This window comes from Lissotriton vulgaris, chromosome 8, assembly GCF_964263255.1.
Source record: "Lissotriton vulgaris chromosome 8, aLisVul1.2, whole genome shotgun sequence".
Lineage (NCBI taxonomy): Eukaryota > Metazoa > Chordata > Amphibia > Caudata > Salamandridae > Lissotriton > Lissotriton vulgaris.
Window position 1 is genome coordinate 713,777,010 of NC_141696.1, and position 25,362 is coordinate 713,802,371.

The window sequence follows — 25,362 nt, forward strand, 5'->3', positions numbered from 1 at the left end:
GTTGGCGGTTACGATCAGCGGGGATGCCAAGCAGGATGCCCTCAGGTTCCGAAGTGGACTGAGAGAGGTGGCCAGCTGGATGAATAACAACTGTCTCCAGCTGAACGCGTCAAAAACAGAGGTGATGATCGTTGGAAGGGAAGCGGACCACTGGGGGGACGAATGGTGGCCTCCAGAGCTGGGATCAGCGCCGGCCCCTGTCCTGGAACTCAGGAACCTCGGAGTATGGCTTGACCACACGCTAAGCTTTGTAACTCATACAAAGAGAGTGGCGGCCTGCTGTTTTGGAGTACTACGCGGGCTAAGACCCCTGCTGCGATTTTTCGATGCTCCTACTAGACAGCTGGTCGTTCAAGCAATGATCATCTCGCGGTTGGATTACGCCAGTTCTCTCCTTTTAGGAGCGAACCAAGCCGAGATTCACCGTTTACAACGAGTCCAGAACGCGGCGGCTAGGGCGGTGGTTGGTCTGCCTCGAACCTGCCCTACCTCTAACACCCTGCGGTCCTTGCACTGGCTCCCGATATGCAAGCGTATCCAATTTAAGGCTCTCTGCCTGGTTTTTAAAATTCTGAGAGAGTTGGCACCCGGAATACTGAATACCCTGATCTCTCCCTATGTTCCTACCCGCTCACTACGTTCCCTTGGACAGTCCTTGGTGGTCGTCCCCCGCTTCAGACTAAGTCGGATGGGGGGTCGCTCCTTCCGCGTGAAAGCCGCAACCCTCTGGAATGCGCTCCCCTTGGAAATCCGCCTTTCGAATAACTTAATGTCTTTTCGTAGGGCCCTGAAAACCTTCCTGTTTTAATTGTTTCTAGTTTTACTGTTTGCTTTGTTACCGGACCTAGTGTTGTGTTGTGTTCACCTTTCCCTACGCCAGGACGCTCCTTCGCTGGAGCAGCTGTTGCGCATTAAAATGTAACTAACATAACATAACATAACATAGCGCAGGCGAGGGGCTCCGCTACCATGGCATACAGCAACGGAGAGAGGGGGCAACCCTGGCGCGTGCCCCTCCCAATCTCGATGGGAGCAGTGACCAGGTTACCTATCTTCAGCCTCGCAGTAGGTTTGTAGTATAGGGCTCCCAACATTTGTAGAAACGGCTCACCTAGGCCGAACTTACGAAGGACCCTCAGCATGAACGACCACTCAACAGAATCAAAGGCCTTCTCCATGTCCAAGAAGATGGCCACAGCTTTGTTTTCGTGTTTGACATGCTGGATCGTGCCTAGGACCGTGCGGATGTTATAAGTGAGATTGCGTGAGGAAACAAACCCAGCCTGCTCCGGGGCAACTAGGTCCGGGACCAGCAACGCCAAACGGGTCGCAAGCACTTTAGCATACAGTTTCGCGTCCACATTTATCAGCGATAGCGGTCGGTAGGAGCCACACTGATTAAGGGGTTTACCAGGTTTCGGGATGGTAATAAGCAACGCCTCTCTCATGGATTTCGACATGCTGCCCTGCTGGCAAACGTCATCGAACAAGAGCATCAAGTACGGGACAAGTTGGTCCTGAAAGGCCTTGTAGAAAGACACCGTGAGACCATCCGCTCCAGGAGCGCTACCAGATTTCATGCCCTCCAGCGCTTCCGTTATCTCCTCTTTCTGAATGGGGGCCATAAGAAACTCCCTCTGCCAGTCGGCCAGGAAGGGCATTTGAATGTAGCTCAAATAGTCGTCGATTTCGTCCTCGAGGTGTGCATCCCTCGAGGAGTAGAGGGCAGTGTAGTAGGCATGAAATTCCGCCAAGACATCCTGCTCCTCCGTAACCACCGCCCCAGCAGATGTCACCAACTCCTCGATAACCAATGGGGGCCTACTGTTGCGCATGAGCTTAGCTAGGAGTGCACCAGGCCGCTCCCGTTCCCCATACACACTCGCCGTCGCGTATTTGCCCATATGTTTAATTTCCCTGTCCGCTTCCTCCTGAAATTCATCTAGCAAGGACTTAAGCGTGACCGTATCAGCTGCGTCCCCCGAGTCCACCGCCTGACTATCAAGGTCAGCGAGCTGCGTTTCGAGCAACTGCAGGCGTCGCCTGATAGCTTTGAGCACCCCAGAATGCTTCGCCATAGTCATCCCTCTGATGTAAACCTTAAATGCGTCCCAGAGAACTTGAACGCTGTCCACTGAGCCCACATTAGTTGCGAAATAGGCCTCTATGTCTTCGGCAAGTTCCCCTCTGAAAACCTCATCTAAGAGGGAATACGGGGGGAACCTCCACGTGAAGGGGGGAATCCTCCTGGGAGGAGCCACCAGCAACAAGAGCAAGGGCGAGTGATCAGACAGCGTGCGCGGGAGAACCGTGCAACCCTTCACCATATCTAGCAAAGAGCGGGAAACAAACCAATAATCTATGCGTGTATGAAGGTTGTGATAGGCCGAGTAATGAGTGAACCCACCCCGCCCCGAGTGCCTATGCCGCCACACATCAAGCAAATCAAGTTTCACACATTCCGACAAAAGGAGGGACGCGGAAGCTGCAGGGGACCTAGGGGGGCCCGCAGATCTATCAAGGTCCGGGTTCAGCACCAAGTTAAAATCCCCCCCCCACAGCATTCTAGAGCCCACAAACTGCCTGCAGCTGTCAGCAAGCGAAGAATAGAACTCCGGGGAATCGTAGTTGGGGCCATACACATTCACCAGCAAGAGATCATGATCTTTTCCAACACAACGTGCAACCACAAACCTCCCTTCCGGGTCTACCGCCACCCGGGTCAGCGACAGTCGGGATTTGGGATTAGGCCATATGAGCACCCCCCTAGCATGCGTTGTGAACCCCGCAGCGACACAAGCGGGGCCAAGGCCCCTCATCTGCAACATAGGGCTGGAAAGCGGCAGATGTGTTTCCTGCAGTAAAGCAAGGTCAATGTGATGGCGTTGTAAATATGCTAAGACCTTCCTGAGTTTGCGGAAATCGTTAAGCCCCCTCACGTTCCAGGTCAGCAATCGCAGAGAGCCCAGGGAGCTCTCCGTACTCAGTGATGCAGCAGTCGACATGGCAGATTAGAAAGTAAAATGTCGCAGAGCAGATAGTGTGGCAGACACAGTGCAGTAGTCGGCAAAAACAAACCCCCCACCCGGCAAACCCTGAACCCCAAACAGCGTGGCAGCAACAACACAAGAACACAGCCAACAACCACCCACCCACAGCCGACCAACCCCAACCCGGTCAGACAGAGCATAGCACTACCCACCCTGAACCCACCCGAAACACCCCACTACAAACCCAAGACCCCCTAGAGGGTCAGAAAGCCGAAAGCGCAGGGGCAGAGGTTCTGGCTAGACTACAATACTCTCCAATAAAGGCCAGATACCGTCGTTGCTCCCAGCCCCACCCCCATTGCATTCGGCACCCCACCTAAGCCCCAGCAGCAGAACAAGCAGAGTGGTGAATAATCAGTCCCAACGCACCACCAGGAGCACCCCCCCGATAACAGAAGAAAAGCAGCAAAAGTTCGAGTCCCATTTCGTGGCACCACCACAAGCCAGGCAATTTAAGGGTCACAAACCAAAATGTTATGAAGGCAGAGGAGAGTCACATCGAGTACTGGAATGCAATACATACAGTCGCAGTGAAGTAGCCAAGCCAAGCTACACGGCAAGGGACAGTTCAGCCCTGACCCTCCAAAGATGCAGCATCCTCGTCCTCCGTACGCTGATCCCTCGGGCTGTTGCGCTGTTCTTTGGCCCATTCCTTAAGCGATTTTTTCAGGTCAGCCGGGTCGGTGACAAAATGCGAATGTCCTTGTTTATTGATCCGGAGTCTCGCCGGGTATAGCATGGCATAGTCGAGCCCCATGTCTCTCATCTGTTTCTTGTAGGGGGCGAATCGTTTCCGCTCCTCTTGCACCCTAGCTGTGAAGTCAGGATAGAGGGAGATGTTTATTCCTTCAAACTGCAATTCCCCCTTCTCCCTCGCCAGACGGAGGGCCAGGTCGCGGTCCCTGTAGTTCAAAAGTTTTGCAATGATTGGTCGTGGTGGGAGGCCAGGCTGCGGCTTGGGACCGAGAGTGCGATGGGCCCTCTCAACAATAAACATGGGGGAGAAGACGTCCTGCCCCAGGAGCTTGTGAAGCAACTTCTCGACGAACAGTTCCATCTTTCCGGTGTTGTTGGATTCCGCAACCCCCGTGATGCGGACGTTGGAGCGCCGTGAACGCGCTTCCAGATCCTCGGTTTTGTCCTGTATGACCTGGAGGAGGCGGCCGAATTGCTTACGGTCCTTATCCCACTCCGTTTGGGCCTCCTCCGCCTCCGTCAGCCTACGCTCCGCCATGTCCAAACGTTCCGCATGTTTGTCCACCCTCTCGGACATCCGGTCCATACGGAATGATAAGGCGTCGATTTTCGAGCCGATCGCTGACATACTGTCCTGCAGGCCTTTCTCCATGGCGCCGAGCATTTCACGAATGTCCGCACAGAGCGAGCCTTCCGCCGCCTGCGATGATGTTTCCGGAGGAGCACCCTCCGCGCCCTTCGGCCTTTGTTGCTCGAACGTGAGCTTCGGCTGATTTCTGTCGCCTTTCCCCATGGCAGAGCTCACAGTATATGGGCTAAGCAAGGAGCAAGTGGCAGCTCGATGTAGGGGGAGTGCCGAGGGAGCAAACTCCGCGAAGCAGTCCGGTGCACAGCAAGGAATGGAGGTCAAAGATGGCGGCCTGCGGGCCGCGTGGCACAGACTAGCCCAGGGGGAGAAATCCAAACTCCAGACTCACGCCACTGTGCAGGTCACACCGCTGGGCGCCGAGAAGCGCCAGTACACACCAAAGCACGCGTCCCAACACCAGTGTCCTTCCAGTCCTCAGGCCAACCGGCAGCCGTAGGGCGCAACCTCCCGCGGTCCAGTCCGTAGGCCACTCCGGGGAGCCCCAGGTCTCCACCAAGTAGTCGCAGCTAACATACACGAGGCAGAGGGGCAACAGTGAGCCAGCACTGGTGAGGACCAGTCCAGAATCAGCACAGGGTAGAAAGCAGTCCGGCAGATCGGGGCCACACAGCAACCTCACGCCGCACGCAGTGTTACGTAGGGCGGGCAGCTCCCAAGGATAGTCCGCGGACTGCGGCCTGGTCCGAAACTCCAAACTCCGCCGGTCCGTTGATCGATGCCACCACCGATTTCGATCAGGAAAGGTGCCCCCAGTAGCTCTAGGGATCGTAGAAGCAAAATCCGCCCTCGCTGAGGACAGTGAGGCGCCAAAAAGGATCAATTTGACGAATATTAAAGGGGCTCAGGTGAGGAGCTCAGCTCTCACACGTCTAGCATGGACGCCAGCAAGCTCCGCCCCGTTATTAATTGTTATTTATGTGATTATTTTATGTAAATAAATGTATTAGTAATTTATTATATTTTTATTTGTTTATAAGTTATGAAAATAATTAATTTAGAGTTATTATTAATGAAAAATATATTATGTATTATATATTTACTAATATTAATTTGTATTACATTATGTATTAATTTTAAATATTATAGTACATTTTTAAATATGTTTATTACATTTATAAGTATTATTTTGTTAATATTAGATATTTATTTTATTTTAAAAAAACGATATTTTACAAAAAACGATATTTTTGTCATTCTATATTTTATTTTCGATATATTTGTACTTACCTTGTTAGGGATAGGATTCCTATATTTTTGACTTCGATATTTTTGTTCCGATATTTTTGTATATCGATATTTGTGTTATCGATATTTTGTCAGACATTCGTTTGGGAACCGACTGATTATGATGTGGCACAGACTCGGTGGGCGACCCTTGGGAATAGGATCGCCAAGAGAGATATAGCGCAGTTGTGGGGGTCCCAGAGGCCGCCCACTATCTTGGCATGGAAGGAGAATATGGATTGGTGTATGTTTCGGGAGAAAACGGTGTATGTGGTGCGCGGCAGACCGAGGAAGTGGGGTAAAATTTGGGGCCAGTGGAACTCGTACCGGGATGATGTTTGCACACCTCCCTTCACCGATATTCCGGATGTTACTCTTTCCCCCTGACCCGACATTCCTAGTGTTGCCTAGTCCTAATGTGTTATGACACTGTTTCCCCCCTGCTCCCCCCTCTTTTTACGCTGATGATTTGTATTAAATTGTAATGCACCTCCTTTCCCTCCCTTGAACGCATATCCAGCTGAATTGCCTACTATTGCCTTGTTTGGTTATGTTTTGTTTTTATTATTAATAAAAGAGTTACAAAAAAAAACAAAAAAAAAACGGCCAGAGCATTGACTGCCCACAACAGAGCCCTCCTTGTTACCACAAAGATCACAATGTCCACATACTGAAGAAAAGGAAGATGGTGAGAAACCAGCACTGGTCGATCTGTGACCACCTTTGCAAAAGAACTGCTTAAATCAGCATTCTAGAATCTAAAGCCCACCGGGACAAGCTCACATCCCTGCTCCACATAACTGGACAGGGGTGGCTCCTCCATTGGAGCGGAGGAGCGTCACCCCACTTAACATACTTACTTCCCAAGCCCAGAGATGAAAAATAAAATGGTAATTCATTCCCATTTTTTTTCTGATCCCCGTCCCTGACAGAGTGTCAGGATGGGGTCGGACCGCTGCTGAGTGATAACAGCAGGGAGCAAGGTGGGCACATGGGTACTTTAAACTGCTCTAATCCAGCTGTCTTAAGACGGCTGGGTTAGAGGCAGTACCGGCCTCCAGAGCGCTGAGGAGCACCAAGTGAGGTCAGGACGCTGTTCTTCTGGCATGAGAACAGCACCAGGATTGGTCAAGGGGGGTTCCTAATGCCCGGGCTGCAATTACAGAAAGAAGAGGTCCGGTGCGGAGGCTAGGTACGTGTTTAGTTTAATTTTTTTTAAATATTATTTGTGCACGTGCGCCTGCCCCCCCTACCTGTAGATGACAGTCGCCACTCTAACTGGAGGTGGTTATCCATCAGGAGATGGCTTCACCACCCACCTGCCAGACCTACAATAATGTATCATGGAATAGTGATTGAATAGTCAACAAAAGGGTACTGGCCTTCATATTATCAATAGTACCACAGGCAGCTGGCAAACCATTTGGCCAAGGAGCGCCATTTAACATACTGCTTTCAATGACTCTTACAGCACCCCCTAGTCTTGACCGATCTCACTGAGTCCAAAGCAAATATCAAGGTATATTCTTCAACTGCTGCTGTTGAGGTTTCATGTTTTTCTTTACCGTTAATCTCAGCGTTAGAATACAACCCCTAGATGTGATCCCTACATGCCTCAGGGGCAATCGAACATACCTTTCCAAATGAATAGTCACAATCTAAAGAATTAATAAATATGCAGAAATGTTTGGACTCAGCTTGTTTCCAGATCCTAAATATGTTGCCATTGATTGCCATCAAACAGTATCTGTGTTTCATAAACCACTTTTTAGGTTGGATTACGCTAGTTCTCTTTTGCTTGGAGCTAATCAGGCAGAACTTTCTAGACTTCAACGCGTTCAGAACGCTGCCGCCAGGGCTCTGGTAGGCTTACCAAGATTCTGTTCGGCCAAAAAAACTATTCATAAGCTCCATTGGCTCCCTGTTGCTCAGAGAAATAAGTTTAAGTCTCTTTGCCTCTTGTTTAAAATCCTGAAACACTCTTCTCCTCAGATTCTGGAACATCTCATCTCTCCATATGCCCCCACGCGGTCTCTGAGGTCCTCAGGATTACACCTGGCTACAGTTCCGCGCTTCAAGAGGTCTAGGACCGGCGGCCGCTCCTTTAGAGTGCTTGCTGCTAGGCTATGGAACTCTCTTCCCGCCCATATCCGTGCAATTGACGGACTCTTGGCTTTCAGGAAGGCTGTTAAAACTTTCCTCTTTCCTTTGGATTCCTAGTGTTGTTGTGTTTATGTCCCTGGTATTGCTTTTGTCCGGTTTTCTGTCCTTTTAGCGCCAGGACGCCCCTTTGCTGGGGCATCTGTGCGCTCTACAAATCCGGATAACATAACATAACATACGATTTCTTTAAAAGGGTGATTTTATAACATAGAGCCACACACCCCTTTTGCTTCTTTAACTTTCTCATATAATTTTATTCAAAATTGACCTCTGATTTTAAAAGTTTTGAAAACCGAGAGCTATGGCTCTTATGTTTGACATCAGAAAATCTTTACCACATTCTCCTATGGGTGCTCAGCCCCCTGAAATAGATCCACTAACCTACTCTAAGAGGTAGCATTAATGCCACTGAGACCCATTTTCTAATAACCAAGTAAAACCTCTTTTTGATGTAGAGTTGCCCTACAGCATTCTCCACCCCAATGTATGCATTTTTTCAGCAACCGTACGCAAAATATTTAACTTTACACACACTTAGATGAATAGCATTGCTGATGGTAGGGGTGTCTTCAAAAACAGAACAATATATAGACAGAGGCAGCGAAATAAAAATGTAGTCTAAAAGGGCCTTTTTATGCTGGTGTAATTGGCTGGATCACCGGGACTGAGGCGCCCGTCCGTATAGGGCCTGAAGATTTAAATGTAACCCCTCAAGTCGGTTCCCCAGCAGGTCTCAGTATAGCTCCACTTCCGTGTTTGCTGACGTCAATCTACGCTTGCTTGTACGACCCCCCCCCCCCCCCCCCCTCCCCCGTACGTCGATGAATCGATCTCTCCCTCCTTAAAGGATGTGAGTACTATTTTAAAATCGGTTGCGGTTTGCTTCCGCATCATTTGTTCACACAGAAGATGGCTTCACATTTTCTATATAATTCCAGTTATTTCAAAGCAGTAATAAGCATAAAAACAGATCAAAGCAGAAATAAGGTGTCAAGATGGCACTGTCGTTGCCAGTACAGCAAAATGCAGGTAATCGCACATGAATTTCTTGTCCCTGTTCTGTAAGTGGGCACATAATGTGTAATTTCATACAATAACAGGCAGCATAAATTCAAGTGAAAATCCTCACATAAAAAGTCAGACAGGCACAAAGCATTTATCGAACAGCTCTTGTTAATTCTGTCAGCACAGCCCCAGGAGGGTTTGGAGAGGGGGGCGAGGGGGAGTGTGAAGCACTGCTGCTTTTGTTACTGGGGGCCGATATTGCAGCACCACTGCAAAACAGACGCACATTACAGAATCGACCCGCCACCCTCCTGGGGAAACACCTGATGCCCGCTACGGCCAGTCCGGCCCATACCAACATAAAGCACGATGGGCCTCATTTATGAGGCGGTGCGCCACTTTTACGCCGCCGGCCACTTTTTGTGACGCACCAGTGGCGTAAAAAATGCGCCTTGTTGCGCCATATTTACAAAGTGACGCATCTAGGTAGATGCGTCACTTTGTAAACCCCTGCGCCACATTATACCTTCGCCAGGTATAATGTATGCAAGGGGGGCGTATTGACGCAAGGAAGTGTCGTAGAAGTGACGCAGTGAAATCTATGAGATTATACTGCGTCACTTTTAGGACGCCGGTGCGTCAAAATCTTGCGCCTGCCTCACAGGAGGCGTAAGACTGACGCAGGCCCTTTCACATGGGGCTTGCTCCATGTGAAAGGACGCATTGCTGGAGTTGCGTCACTTTTATGACACACTCCAGCAATGCGTCACTTTTGCGCTTACAGATACATCAGAAATACTGACGTATCTGTAACTCCTTGCGACATGATGCGTCATACATTAAATAGGACGCATCAGGAATGTTGCAAGGAGTGCGCACTGAGAAGTGACGCATCGCTGCTTTCACGCAGCGATGCGTCATTTCTCATAAATGAGGCCTGGTGTGCTCTGCTACATTTGCCACTACTAGCACAACCAGAAATCCGGGAACTAAGCCTGAGGATGTGAGCTAAAAGTGCAGTACTACTGACACAAGATGTTCTGTCTTGGTTCAAACTGCTATAAGCAGCAAATCTCTCATTCCGAGTATGTCAGAAGAGTAGGTGCTATTTAACGCATCTGATAAAATCGACAATTATCAGGTGAAATACATAGCACCTTTTCCGAGTTTTGGGGGAATAACAGGAGTATTTTGATGTTTACCGCACCAACATCAGAATGTTATGGTAAATACCACACCGATTTCTCTTATTAATTTCCAGCAGGTTGACATGCCGAATATTAGCAAAAGGGTGACCTATTCAAACGTTTACCCAGAAATGACCAGGTGCTATACATTTCACCCAACTGAGAATTTTGAGACCAGCACAAACTTGGGTTTGCACAGGGGTCAAAAAAGACAAAGCCAACTTGGTACCCAGGGCTGCACTCATTTTCCATCCTTTGGAGTGCAAAAGGCAGCACAAATCTGCTCGGACAGGAACTGATGACCTGCACAGCTTTTCTGCCATCTAAGTATAGAAACATAAACAGAATATTTGCAATGTTCAATGAGTAACTGTGAGTATCATGAAGGTTTTTCCACAAAAGGTTCTGAGTTGCATCAAATGTATAAGGAGAGCTGAGCTCCCACACCACCCTCTTTAGCTTCCATCCTCCTACGACGCCCCCACTTCAATGCCCTTATGTGCTGATAAGCTCTTTGAGGACCAAACTCTGTTTCTGCTTGGAATTCCATGTCAGCTAAGGTCTACATAGATCCTCAGCTGACAAGGAATGTGGCAGTTGACGGAGGAACAGTGCTGCCCCCCAGATTCAACCACCATTCCGTCGCTTCAGTCTGGCCGCTGCAAACCTGAATTTAGTGGGGAAATCACAGTGGAAACAAGCACATACCTGAGAGATCCAAATAGTGCAAAAAATGTGGGGGTTTTCCACTACTTTTACTACATAGCAATAAGAAACCAGATTCAGAATTTGATATTCACACAAAAGACCCTCTAGGAGAGACATACATAACACATTGTCTTCTCTCATTTATCTCCACAAAACAGCTTCCCCTTAAACTCCACAGGGTTCCTTTAAAATATGATTTCCTGTTTATTATAGTAAGGAGGCAAAAGGACTCTAGGTCGTCGCATTCAAGAAGAGGATTTTGGCCTAGGCAATGCTAGTTTAGACTCATCCAGGATGGAGGAGCAGAACTTTCCCAAAACAATGAGATGACTGATGTGGCAGTAGTTTGACTTCATATAGCAATTTTCATGTTTTAAACTTGAGTAAGTAAAGTTTGTGGCTTCCCCTCAGTTGGCTTCACACCTCGTCACAGACATACTGTGATCTTTTCGTCAGCCCACCCCCTCCAACCCCGACCCATCAGACAAATGTAGGTTCCCATTCCAACTGCCCTATTATTTCCTCCTGGTATTTCGTTTCCTCTTCCCCTCTTATCTTACTGATAGTAGAGATAGCAGTAACTCTGAATGGGGCAGGTGGTAAAGGTATCCAAGCCAATCGTCGCTGATATTTCAAACAAGGGAATGTGCACAAAACGTCCGGTTGTGGCTAAAGCCTCACCAAGGGCCCTGTTCATAAAGGAATTTCTGGCTGTGAACATGCTTTTACATCGAAAAAAACACGAATTTACATCGGCCAGGAATTCAGTGCAGAAAAACAATAATAGCAGGCATTAATGGTTTTACTGCTATGTAGTTCTCTACCACAAGTGTGGATGAGTGTGGTGTGATACCTCCACTCGAGGGGTCAAAAGTGGGTGGAACAAGGTGTAGTTAATGAACCTCAACAAAAATCTACCTTTGTGGACATTCACAAACTCCGATCCAACTCTATCCCATTTAGAAATTGCCAGATATTTACTTCAGAAAATGGCTGGTGCAACATAAATATCAAGATGGCAAGGAGAATCGCTCGGCTCCAAACCTGCACTAGATACTGGGGGAAGGTGTTTCTGCATGATAAAAAATAATTTATCAGTAGAGGAAAAAAAAGAAAGTAAAAAGAGTTGTGTTTACATTGCGTTGTGCTTTACCTGAGTAAGAAATTGTAGGCTAATAAAGAATTACACATTTAAGAAATGGTCGCCCAGACAATATGTTAAATGACATTCCTTGTAAAATTGCTGGAAACCTGCACCTGGCACAGCTTTCCAGGGCTACTACTGAAAGTGTTTGCTAATTTCAAAAAGGAATAAATCATTACCTTTTGTAGGCCTACTTTAAAGGTTCTGGATTTAATGGTCTTTGAGAACTTGCCCCAAATACTTGAAATTGCTGCTCACATAATGGTTGTGGTTCTGAATTTTGAGTAGGAAATCTTGCGCTACCATAAAACTTTAGGCCTGCTATCAGCACAGCCAGTATAAATGGGCAAGTATAGGTTTCATATACTTAACTTCACACGAATCAAAATGCTTGAACAAGGAGCTAGCAAGTGCAGAATCTATCTGTCCCCCCAAAACTTTGGTATCTTATTGGAAATCATTTCGTTCTTCTTGCACCTCCTTTATATATACACTAATGGTTACTGCTTATGGCCTCACAGATTGCATCACTCTTAAAATGTTCAATTACATCATATATGACATAACTGCCAACGATTATTACGTCGTTAGGGAGGCTGGCTTGTTTCAGGAAGGACGAAACGCACACATCATTTTCTTTATGGGTATTATTGTGAGTGGTTGGCAGCTGCACACTACCGCCTGGCTACTCACTTCTTTCTTTATGCACTTCTATGCATACTTTTCTTTTTAATTTACTACTCTAAAATGGCAGTCAGTCATTTTGGAACAATACGTTAAACTTTAAATACAACATGAAAAGATAGTTGCTAACACATGCACATTCTTCGACAGTCATGTTGGAATACTTTTTCTTTATTCAAAAACTATTGCAGTCGCAACAGTGACTCTGCCCTTTCAGCCGTTTTTGTGACCGGAGAAGTATTGCCCCTGTTTCTGCCTGTGACTCTTGGGGTGTTGAGACAACCGCCGCTGGATTGCCGAGTCCGGGACTGCGAGGCCCACAGGTCTTAGCGCTCACCACAACACGTGCACCTGTTGCCTCTTCCCGGACTCCTCCCAACTAATTGGGGCGTCTACAACTACGACTCGCGGCCCCCTCTCCGCGGGAGTCGCTCGCAGTCGCAACAGTGACTCTGCCCTTTCAGCCGTTTTTGTGACCGGAGAAGTATTGCTCCTGTTTCTGCCTGTGACTCTTGGGGTGTTGAGACAACCGCCACTGGATTGCTGAGTCCGGGACTGCGAGGCCCACAGGTCTTAGCGCTCACCACAACACGCGCACCTGTTGCCTCTTCCCAGACTCCTCCTCTTTCTCCTCGTTAAATACACCCCGCCCTAACCGCGCTAGTGGGACAAAGCCCGGGGCAAAGCCCGGGCAAAGGGTGGGCCGTTTGAGGCCGTTCGAGGACCGGAGAGACTGGACTGGGCCACCCCTCTAACCGCCTTCCTTTACACTTAATTATTTGTTCTTCTTCCTCTAGCGAACAGGATGTTAACTAGAGGAAATAAATCTAAGGCCTCTGGTAGTGCGGGGAAACTGTTAGGTCCTATGGATGATTTTTATCACCAAGGCTAACACATTCATAGATCAAAGCATCTCTCTGATGGAGGAAAGAGTTTCCCTGGATCTAGCGTTCGCCAAAAGATCCTCCTTGGGTAATTTGGCTGACGCTAGAACCCCTCTGCCTGACAACAACAATGAAGGGCAGAAGGCTTCTGGTGAGGGTAGGCGTAGTTTGCCAAACAATGTGGATCTGTCGGCTTCCCAGCTTTCAGACTTACACCTAAGCTCAGGTCTTGAAGGAACACCTGAACTACTGCCACAAACCCTACCACAAATGACATCAGATGAAAGAGTGAAAGCAAGAGGAAGGAGGGAGGGCGCTATAAGGAAAAGAAAGCCCCATCTGAAAAATTCTATACCCAAAGAGACTGTTAACATCCCTAGTATTCCACAGAAACCACCACCTACTATAGAACAGTTAGTAGGTCCTGTCATGGTCCATCACTCTGCCCACGACATCCCTACCCCTATTAATTTGGAATCCCCTATCCTTTTACCCAGTAGTAAGGTACTAGTAGATAGTAATAATTCCCATCTGATAAACGAGATCGCTGAGCTTTTTAAACTTCTTTTGCAACCAGTGGAAGTAAAGCTAGCGCAGATGGAGACCCAACTATCTAAACTGGTTAATCTTTCACAACAAAATCAATCGCTAGGGATGCAAAAAACGGAGGGAGTTAGTCAAAACAAACAACCCCCCACTAAGCCTGGAAATACCCTCCCGAAACCCGTAATTACTCAAAAGAATGCACCTTTAGCTGTAACTCCCATACCAACGAAAAGAAAGACCACAGTGATTCCATCCACCAATATAACGACTTTGCCACAGGGAAACACCACCTCAACAATAACACCTGTTTTGAAGACAGCGGCATCAAATAAAGTAATATCCAAAACCCCGGCAACTCAAACTCCAGCTTCCAATCCCCCGATCCCTGTCTCGAACAGAGACGTCCCCAGTGTACTCGCCGAAGCCAGATTTCCAGTAGAACTGCCTCCGGACGCATCCCCTTACGTTGTGGTAATGACTGGTGTGCCCGAGTTAGTGGACCACAATGCTGAACCTATGTGGTCCCTGAAAAATAAGGCCCAACATTGGCTACACACCAATTGTCCCATGCCTCCAACTTGGTATGGAAGGATTTTGACAGTACGTAGGACCCCATGGGTGGGAAAAGGTAGAAAAACGATCCCAGGAGACTGCATCGTGATTACTTTTGAAGATCCCCGAGTTGTAGACTATATCTGCTCTCGTGACCACCCGAGGGCAAATGGAGGGATAGATATTAAACCTCTCTCTTTTTTTTATCCCTCCAGACAACCCTTTGGTCCTTATCACGGTCATGATGTTCCTTGGAATGCACCACCCCCACGTCAGATAGATTTCATCAATACAAGACAATTTGGAGGCCCTCCCTATCGTGACCATGATAATCCCTGGCACTTAGTGGGTTCGCGTTACCAGGGAGGAGGATGGGAAGATTGGGGTCCACACACGTTGAGGATGACCCACAGAGAACCGCCCCGCTGGGACCCGTGGTACAGTATTCCGTTGAGTAATAGATTCAGCGGCCTTGAAATGGTCGACTGACCATCAATGGAAACTGAATCTAATAACTCTAACTTACCACAGCTGTCTCGAAAAATAAGTATGCCTTCGGTAACTACCGAACCCACAGTAATAAAATCTGACACTCCTTGCATACCTATCCTTGTCTGGAACGTGGCGGGCCTACGTCCAAAGATAGAGGACGGGACGGCCCTTGATTTTTTGAAGCCATGTAAAATAATCTGTCTCCAAGAGACATGGACCACAACTGAGCTCCATCTCTTGGGCTATAAAACATACTTTATTCCAGCCGTCCGTAGCTCAACCGGCAGACCCAAAGGAGGGCTAATAACATATATTGCAAATACCTTAAAACTTTTAAAAGTGCTCAACGTCTACTCTGACCCAAATTTTCAAATTCTCTCTCTTTCCTTCGAGAACAAGGAGACGATTCTCTTGGTCAACTCTTATAATAACTTAGAGGATGACCAATTTTTGACCCTTCTACGAAACGTCCAGAAGAGATTAACCCAACCTTATCGGCTGAAGGATGGACAAGGGGCAACCCATCTTCTATGGGGAGGGGACTTTAACCTTCATCCTTGCCCGCAGATAAAATCAGCCTGCTGTGGGATTGTGGATGAGTTTGATGCACCACTAGTGCACTTCGTCCATACTAAGGTGGGAAATGCCTTGAACAACCTGCTTTCTGACTTGGACCTTGTAATAGCTAATACTCCAAAATCAGACCAAAACACCCTTCACTCGACTTACGTGGGCAGAGGTCATCAAACGACAGTTGATTACATCTTCCTGTCACCAGGCCTGTCGCACACAGCTAGAGCCTTTCGGGTCATTGCCAACTCATTGAGTGATCATCTCGCACTGAGGATGGACATTAATTTAAGTGACCACAAGCCCCAAAACACAATAATAGCAAAAACTCTTGCCCAGAACAAGTTAGATCTGGGCAAACGTAATGGCTATACTTTAAAATGGGGAAAAATGAATCCAAATGAAATCACAAAGAAACTGGTTGAGGTGGCATATCTCAATATCATTAAATGTTTGGACCTATCGGTCAACCATGAAGAAGTCTTAAATAACTTCAGACAAATACTAGAGAAAATCAAGGGACTATTGACTGTAAAATCGGCGTCCAAGACCCTCATAAAGAATGGGTGGTTCAATCATAGTTGCACCACAGCCCTCACTAAATTAAAACTCGCACTACATAACAAACCAGAGATGCGGGGCAGATTCAACTCCTTAGGTCACAATATGGCAAGGCACGCAAACTAAGAATTCAGGAATTGAAACAGAAACTCTGGGAAGACCTCCACACGAGTGCTGTTACTAAAAATAGCGAGGCCTTTTGGCGAACTGTTAGATCTCCTTATCTCACCGACAATAATAGCCCAAAGATTGAAGTGGCCATTGATGAAGAAACATGGGTGGCCCACTTCACAAATATCTTTAAAAATATTTCCACCATCACTGAGCCTGCTAATACCCTCCCAATAGTTGAATATCCAATTCTACTTCATTTCGATATTCCCGACCTATTGGTGGCCCTAGAATTAAGCAAGAACGGGAAAGCCCCTGGCCCAGATGGGGTCCCAGTGGACCTTTTTAAATACAACTTGGAGCTCTGGGCCCCCATCCTCACTAGAGTGTGCACAGCAGCTGCAAATGTGGGTCTCCTAAACTCCTGGACTAAGTCTATTATGGTCCCCATTTTTAAAAAAGGGGACCGCCAGGATGTGAAATCTTACCGCCCCATCTCTTTGCTGGACTCACTGGGCAAGGTTGTCGGGAGAGAAATACTCGAGCGACTTCAGCAATGGGCGGATGACAGAGCCATCATTTCTGATCTCCAGTTCGGTTTCCGAGAGGGATTTGGAACGGTAGAGCAGCCCCTAAATCTCAGTTTGATTCTGGGGAAGTACACACAGGCAAAGAACAATATGGTGTACATGGTCTATGTAGACCTGTCCGCAGCTTTCGACTGCGTTTCGCATACGAAGCTGTGGACGGTCTTAAGGCAAATGGGTGTGGATTCCCCTCTCCTAGACTTCTTGAGGGAACTTTACTCTAGAGCTTCGGCAAGAGTGCGCTTTGGCCTGAACGGAGAGTTGACGGCGTCCTTCGGAGTAGAGCGTGGAGTCAGGCAGGGTTGTGTCCTGGCCCCCTTTCTCTTCTCGTTGTACACCAACGGTCTGGAGCAAGAGATGTTGAGAGGGGCCAAGGACCTCCCTCATGTAAAACAGCGCCTGATTCCTGCTCTGCTCTATGCGGACGACGCCGTCATCCTCGCGCGTACGCCGCAAGAACTACAGAACTCTCTGAATAGGTACACAGCCTTCATGGGCGGTCTTGATCTAAAAGTGAACGTCAAAAAAACGTTTGTCATGATAACTGGTCCTAGGAAAAAACGAGTAAAAGACATCCACCTCGATAACCAAAAATTTGAGGTCACTGCCCAGTACCCATACCTTGGAATCATGATAGACGAAAGGCTGTCATGGAGGCCAGCAGTAGAGGCAAGATGCCATCTGTTCAGAAGATCCACAGCGGCCCTAATGAGCTTCTCCCATAGACTGGGGAGGAGGGCACCTGTGGAGCTCCTGAAAATTTATAGCGCCAAGTGTCAGGCCATCGCTTTGTATGGAGCGGGAGTTTGGGGACACACAGATATTAGTGCACTACAGATAGTAGAAAACACTTTTCTAAGATTTCTTTTAGCTACCCCGAGAGGAACGTCAACTTATGCCTCTCATCTGGAATTAGGAATACCTTACTTAGAGGATCTGCTAAAGATACAACCACTGATGCTGTGGAGGCGTGTTTGGACCTCGGTCAAGAACGCGCTCACACAGTCAATTGTAGCTGATACAATGGCTCTTGATCAGTCCTCAAAAGTAAAGTGGCTCAGTTATATTAGAAACTTCTTAAAAGATCTTGGTCTTGAGAACTACTACCTCCAACCAGAGACAATGGCCCACCTTCCCAAGAAAGCCTTAAAGAATTTAGCACTTAGGCACCTAGAGTCACTGAGACTGACTTCTGAGTCGACAAAACCCTCGGTTCTGCATGCGAACATGGTTCAGATAACATACTCCATCCAGCCGTACCTAACACTTCAGCTTTCTATATATGAGAGGATGTTACTGACAAGATTCAGATTGGATACTTTTTTTAGGCTGGTGACATTCCCTGTGAGTAACAGTTGGGACCAAACTCTTACCTTATGTCCCTGTGATGGGGAATCTAAACAGTCTAACATACATGCTATCATGTTTTGTGAATTCCATCATCCACGTAGGCGAATTTGGATTTTACCAACATTGAGGCGTTGGGGACTTAGGCAATACCCCCCTGCAATGCTTCGTCTCCAAATGTTAGAATCTGAATCTGTTTGTTATATCGTTCTTAATTTCCTGAAATGTATGAGGAAACACAGAAGAAACCTATAAATATCATTCTGGAACTGGTTTTAACTTGAATAACTGAAATGACTGTTATTCTCTTTTTATATCTCATAAAATTGTCGTTCTATGAATTTCTTTGGAACAAACTACTGTAATTTGTATTTTTGTGTAAATATGTGTAAATGTACTTTTTAAATGTTCCTTTTATGGTTTTCCTCTGTGAAAAGCCGAATAAAGAAATTTATATATAACTACCAACGACATTAGACATGGTAGGGGCATAAGTGCTAGTTATTTCAGTAAACACACACACACATATATATTTTTCCACACAGAAGGATTTGTTATGTCATGCTGTCATACTGTCATGTTATTTCACAACTGCTCCCGGGTTCATGCTATTATGGGGTAACTGTTGGCACAGCACTTACCCCTTTGCCCACATAATTGTGAATCATTCCTGAAGGGAGTCTCAGTCTTCTATTGATCCGAAGGAAGACCCAGATCTGTGCTGCCTGGTAAAGACCAATAATTCAACTCCTACCCATTTTCACAAGTCGCACAGCAGAGTAGGTATTGTGGACCTGCTTGGGCACTCGCCTACCTCTGTTTTGCAACCTTTGGCTAAGAGGAGTGTCAGGTCTATAAAACTGGCCTATTGTTTCTGTTTGTTTTCTGTCGGAAATTTGCCCAGTAAACATGTTCAACCTAAAACTGGGCCCGATTCACAGAATTAACTTAAGACTCAATCCTAAACTTACTACTATTTTGGTATTCACAGAATGCACTTACTACTTTTGGCATTCACAGAAGTTAGGATTTTGTCTTAAGTTTGTCTTAAGACAAACTTAAGACAGACTTAAGACAGACTTAAGACAGACTTAAGACAAAATCCTAACTTCTGTGAATACCAAAAGTAGTAAGTTCATTCTGTGAATACCAAAAGTAGTAAGTGCATTCTGTGAATACCAAAACAGTAGTAAGTTTAGGATTGAGTCTTAAGTTCATTTGGGAATCGGGCCCACAGTTCCCAATAGAATTAGCCAAGCACAGGTTTGGACAGAAAGCAAGAATTATTTTATAAGTACCCGTTTTGAGAGGTTTATGTATATTTACATAACACAGGCACATAGAATGTATCTTACCTATTGAGTGCAAACGCGTAGTGAAACTTAATGTTATGCTGGTCCGCCAGGTCGCACGTGGGAAGCATTTCGAGCGTCTCCACCAGCCTCACCATTGCATCATAGTCCTGAATTCAAGGAGGAACCAAATAAATGCGAAACAATAAATAGAAAAAAAATCAGAACTGCTAGAGCAATCTACCAAGTTGTATATGTTTCATAATGGCTTATAGACGCATCACATAAACTTAATGGTTTACCACAGGCTGAGAAAAGAGATAAGCCCTTGACCGAGAGAGTTGCTACGTAATAATGGGTCTGGTTATTATGGAATCTACTTTGTGGGTATAGGACAGGTGCAATAATTTTCCCACACCTCAAAGGCACCATTAGAAATACCAATGACAGACGTTATGTTGCTTTCTGAAATGTCTGTGTGCTAGGATGTGATCTGTGAATAAATACATGCATGGACCCAAGGTTTTTACCTGCTAGGGATGTCGAATGTAAAGACTGCCTAGTCTTGATTCTACTTTATACCTTTCTTACATCACCCACCACCTCCTGTCTCTTTCCCATTCTCCCAGACAGTTCACCCCCTGCTTTCTCCCTTTCTCGCTGTTTAACTAACCCTTTCTCTCTTTTATGTCTGTCTCTCTCTTGCTCTGGGTCAAAAATGATAAGTGCTGGTACCCCAAAATGAATGACTGTCCTCCACGGCGCGCTGGTAGCACACCCTATGGAGAAACACATCTGGGTATGGACTTATTAAACGTTTTCTCAAATGTACTATTTTAGGGTTTTTTCTGATATCAGTTTCTGTTACAGAATTAGGTAAAGTATTAGGTTTTCAGTACAAAGCATTAAAAATACAATGAACCATCAGCAGGACTCAAGGTCATGTAGAGGATGTTTTGGGTGGGCCCAGGCTGTGTGAAGTTTTGGTAGCTACCAAGGTCGATTTGGGGAAATTATACCTCCCCTTCTTCCATGAAAGGCTATTAAACCTTTAATGTTAAACCTACACCTTATGAGAGAGCTAGCTGGTAAATCTGGAAGCACCCTTTTCCCCAAGGGTCACAAAAGCGACGCCAGGAAGTGAAAGTACTGAATAATTCACAAATGGAGCTGTGGTAACCCAAATACCCAACTTCCTTAACATTTCAAATGGAGACGTTTAGGTGCAACTCCACCAGCCCACTTAAATGGATTTTGCCACGTCATGTAGTTTCAAGAGTCAAACATATCAGTCTTCAATAGATTATACATATCTTTTTCTTTTTCCATAACAAAAATTAGCCAACACGTTTCGTTCCTTTTTTTGTGGAGTAATGTCTTCAGTGCTACTATTTCATTAGATAAACTGAATTTGGATTAAAGCCACCATGAATGACTTTTGCTCTTTGATCACATGTTGAAGTCCTGAAGAAGTTCCTCCAGGAAGTGAAAATTAACTGGGCTAACAGCAATAATTTTTTCTATTTGCCCTTCTCACTACCCTACCAGCAGCAAAAATGTAGGCTATTGACAGATCATGGTAGGGAGAGGCTCATGTATGGGACGTTCCCAAGGAGCATAGGGTGTCGGATGATAATTCTACTACCACTACTAATTTGGTGAATGTATGTCCATATTGAAGGTTTGTATGGTTTCATATGTATAATGACCTGAACATATACCAGTATATGAGTGTTCAACGATTGCTATTGACAGATAAACTGCTGGAAAGTTCTTGCCCTAAAGTTTGCTGAGAACGTTGCTATAAAACAGACTGCCCATTTCTGAGAGGCAAAAATAGAGCTGTAAACGGCCGTGTCATGCAAAGTTCATAGTGTTTAGACAACAAATAATGCGTAACAATTTGTACTATTATGTTTATATTGTCAGCAACTACATTCCAAAACACACAGATGTGCAGATACCCGACAGACACTGGAATTTTTCAGGGAGGGGGGAGACAGTATTATTGAAATTACACCTTCCCGTGAAGCCAGTCTCATTTTCTAGCCGAGATGGTTTTCCTTAGAAGCTTGTGCTTACCATTTTATGTAAACATGAAGCTGTACAATCAGACCTTAGGGTCCAATATGGAGGCTGTCCTGCCTGTGGCATCTATGGTCAGCATCTCTCCATGAACCCCTGACTGTCATTATACTCCTTGCTTTCAGTCGGCTAGTGGGTCCGGGACTGCTGCTACCACCATGGCCTCTACATTTTTTCCCCTCATCCAGGTGAGGCGCATGGGGTGCTGAGAGGAGCTGAGGAGTCGGTCTTCTGTAATGGGTAAAATCCATTCAATCCCTTAACACTTCAGTCATGACCTATTGACACTGCAACACACCCATCTGCCTGTAGTGTGGTGCCGGTGGGCCTCGCAAGTCGGCACAAATGCAATAATGACACTCCTCTCGTGGTATAACATCCCCCCTCTCAGACACATGCGTCTTTTATTTGTTAAACCCACGATAGAGGCGAGCACAACCATATGGGAGTCGTCACGAGGGGGTCCAGTTGGACCATCCCTCTCACTTTACTCACTCCCAGAGAAGAGGGAGTGAGTTCGACATTACATTCCTCCTCAAGCTCTAAATAAACAAACAACCAAATGCAAACAAATGCAACAAAATTAGATCATTCAAACTGAGTTCCCGGACATGTCCGGAGGATCAATGAGTTGACCCTTTTCCCCAGTGACGGTTGCTGTGCTTTCGACCAGGAGTCCCAGAGGAGGCTAGAAGGTGCCTGGTGCAGGGGTGCCAAATACCTGAATCTTCACTCTTGCACTTTCCCCTTCAAAGACATGAGAATGGCAGGGGGTGAGATGCTCAACTGAATTTTCCTCAGCAACTCTGGCCTTGCTTGCACAGTTGCCGGAAATGCTTTCAGGCAGGGGTCCTCTAACTTCTCTGTTTCGCTTGCCTGTGGCCCTCTTCTGCTCTTGGCTGCTCTGGAGAGGTGGCAGATGACTAGACCGGCTGAGGCCCTTCATACTTCTTGAAAAACACGTTCCTCACTTTCTTTCTGAAGGGTGACCATGGCACTGTGACGCTTCACCACCTGCCACACTTTCGTTTCAAAGGGCATAGGAAATGTATTTCTTTGGTCCTTGACCAGCATTAGGTCTCTTACCCGGATGAATGGGGGGATGCCAAGCACTTTAACGTGGATTTCTTGTTGGTGTTCTTTCTTTAAGACTTTGCTGTCCTCTAGAATACCAGGGGCCCAGTTGGGACGATGTGTTATACTCTCTCTTACAGTCGGTCCCATGCAGACCTGACTGTGGGCTACACCAGTGGCAGTGTGAGATGGTTGACAATATTCCATCAGTAAAGAGTAGATGTTTTTTCCAGGAAGTGGTTTGGGTTGTGAAAAATACTTGGTATTTTGTTCACGGTTCTCATGAACCGCTCCACCTCGCTATTTGCTTGAGGTCAGTTGCACATGATTTTCCGGTATTTTATGCCCCAGGATTGGAGATACTCTGCCACTTCCTACGGCGGGAACAGGGGATCCATTCTGTGTGTAGTTCTCTCAATATTCCAATAGTGGGCATGACTTTCTAAAGTTTGTGAATGAGCTCAGTGGCAGAGGTGGTATTCGCCAGCTCTACCTCGGGTATTTAGAGTAGTCATTGATTAATACATTCATTTACCGTCCATCCAGTAAGCTGCCAAAATCTAGGCTCGTCTGTTCCGAAGGGCCGCACGGTCCCCCCTCAGTGATGTTGGAGTCTGGCGTTCTGGTCGCCCAGTGGCCTAGCAGGGATGCAGTGTCATACGGTCCTATTCTGCTCCCAGTTGGACTTTAAAATAACCCATTTACCAGTACGTAGAACCGCGATGGCCAGTAATATGCAGTCTTCTTGGTGGGTGGCAGTGACAATGGCTTCCAGCATCACCGGTCAGGCCCAGATGGTTCAATGATATACCTCACAAACTCTTTAGTTTCTTTCGCTTCCTTTTCCTCAATGGGGGCCCAGCTCCTAATGTCAGGAGAGGTAGTCTGTGGGGATATGTGATCTTGCCTTATATCCTACCCTGAAGAAATACTTTTGCAATTAAAGGACCCACTTCTCAAATCTTGGTGGAGGCTTTGAGGCCGACCCCTGAAACAGCAGTACAAGAGGCTTGCGGTCTGGCTGCACCATGAGTGGATGCCTATACACATAGAGGTGGAAGTGACAGCACCCCCAGTGGATTGCAATGGTCTCACGTTCACTCTGGGAATACTGCTGCTTCGTGGGTGTTAGTGCTCGGCTGGCATAGACTACTGGGCCCCACTCTCCGCACTTCTGTTTTTTGCAACAATACAGCCCCTAACCCTGTGCAAATGTCATCCACTGCTAGTACGGTGCCTTTGTACGGGTCAAAGTAGGCTTGTGAGGTGTCTGCACATCTTTCGTGCACTAGAAGGCCTCTTTGTGTTACAGGCTCCAGGCACAGGGAGTTTGCACCTTGATAATCCTTGGTAATCTTTCTCAGTGGTTGTGTGAGCATGGTCAGATCTTTGATGAAGTGGCTGCAGTAATTAACCATGCCCCTGAAGCTGCGGACTTCAGGCACACTCAAGCAGACTCGGCTTCACATCCTTGAGCATCTTGGGGTCTGGGGCTACCCTGTTGTGGAGAAATGGTATCTGAAGAAGCTGATGTGATCTTTCAGGAACTTGCCTTTCTCCTTGTGAAGGGTCTGACTGTTGTCTCAGAGCTGCTCCATAAAGCTTCTGAGGCAAACAGTGTGTTTCCTCGATGGACTTGGCAAACACCAGATTGTCATTACTGACATAGATGACCCCAGGGATGCCAGTCAACACCTCCTGCACTACATTACGAAATACTTTGGTGGCCCTGGATATCCTGAAATTGAGTCTCTTATACTGCAGAAGGCCTGTATGTGTTGGACCCGTTGTGATGTGCCTGGACGTTGGATGTAGGAGGATTTGGTGGTAGCAAGACCGGAGGTCCATCTTTGAAAACCAGCCTGCCCAGCTAAAGTATCGTACTTTTGTGCTGACTTCAGAGGGACATAGTACTGGCCTGTGGTACTGTGCCATTGTGCAATAAGTAGATAAATAAACAGTATCCCAGAAAGGTAATGTTTTCAAGACAAATAAGCATGTATGCAGCAAGCATTACAATCACAGAAATAAGGAGACCACTATTCAATTGATTTCAGATTGTTATTCATCTTGTATTTCAACATAAAAAACTTTTTCTATGGTCAGGCATATACAGTTATAGCAGCACTGTATAAGAAAAAATCATGTGACAACCAACAAAGCACTTGGTGCTCAAGAACGTGTTAGTGAAGAACGTGGCGAAGCAAGTGATAAGGTGAACAGCGTGGACGGCGCACAATGAACAGTAGTGCAAATAATGTACAGTGGGTGGCTCAAGAATGGTGACAGAATGACATCACTGTATAAGTTAATTTGTAATTTGTATTGAGCCACGATAGAGAATGCGCCTAGTATTGCTCTGCAGAGTCAACGGCGTTTCGATCCTCTTCAATTGGGATCGTCTTCAGGACTGGGTTGTCTGGCTTGTGAAGTGCTGCGGGATTGAAAGGACAATTCAGGGGTAGGCGAGGGAAATAGGGCGCGTGCGTGTAACTGGGCATGGGGAAGGGCCGGGAAGATGCCCGGTAAGTGAGTCGGGGACCATGCGGTGCGCAGGATATAGCCAAGTCAGGAGGTGGGGTAGCGAGGATGGCAAGCCTGGGGGTGATGGCCGGGCAAGTGAGGGGAAACATGGTGGTGAGAGGCTGGGAAAGTGTGCACTGTCACACACTGCCAAACACATTGTTCAATATTTAAAAAGCTGGTCCTTTCATTTATGTGTTTGCAGACACTAGTCTGCAAGGGCCCTTT

The 25,362-nt window shown here is 46.7% G+C and overlaps 1 protein-coding gene across 4 annotated transcripts in view; it reads right to left on the bottom strand.

The window, feature by feature from the left end:
• MAP3K15 (mitogen-activated protein kinase kinase kinase 15) overlaps nt 1-25,362 on the bottom strand; it is a 1,281,486-nt gene that overhangs the window by 712,294 nt on the left and 543,830 nt on the right. For all 4 annotated transcript variants that reach the window (XM_086934586.1, XM_086934588.1, XM_086934587.1 and 1 more), the window contains exon 6: nt 19,516-19,622. In XM_086934586.1, coding sequence (XP_086790712.1) covers nt 19,516-19,622 — 107 coding nt within the window. The remainder of the gene's footprint in view (nt 1-19,515; nt 19,623-25,362) is intronic.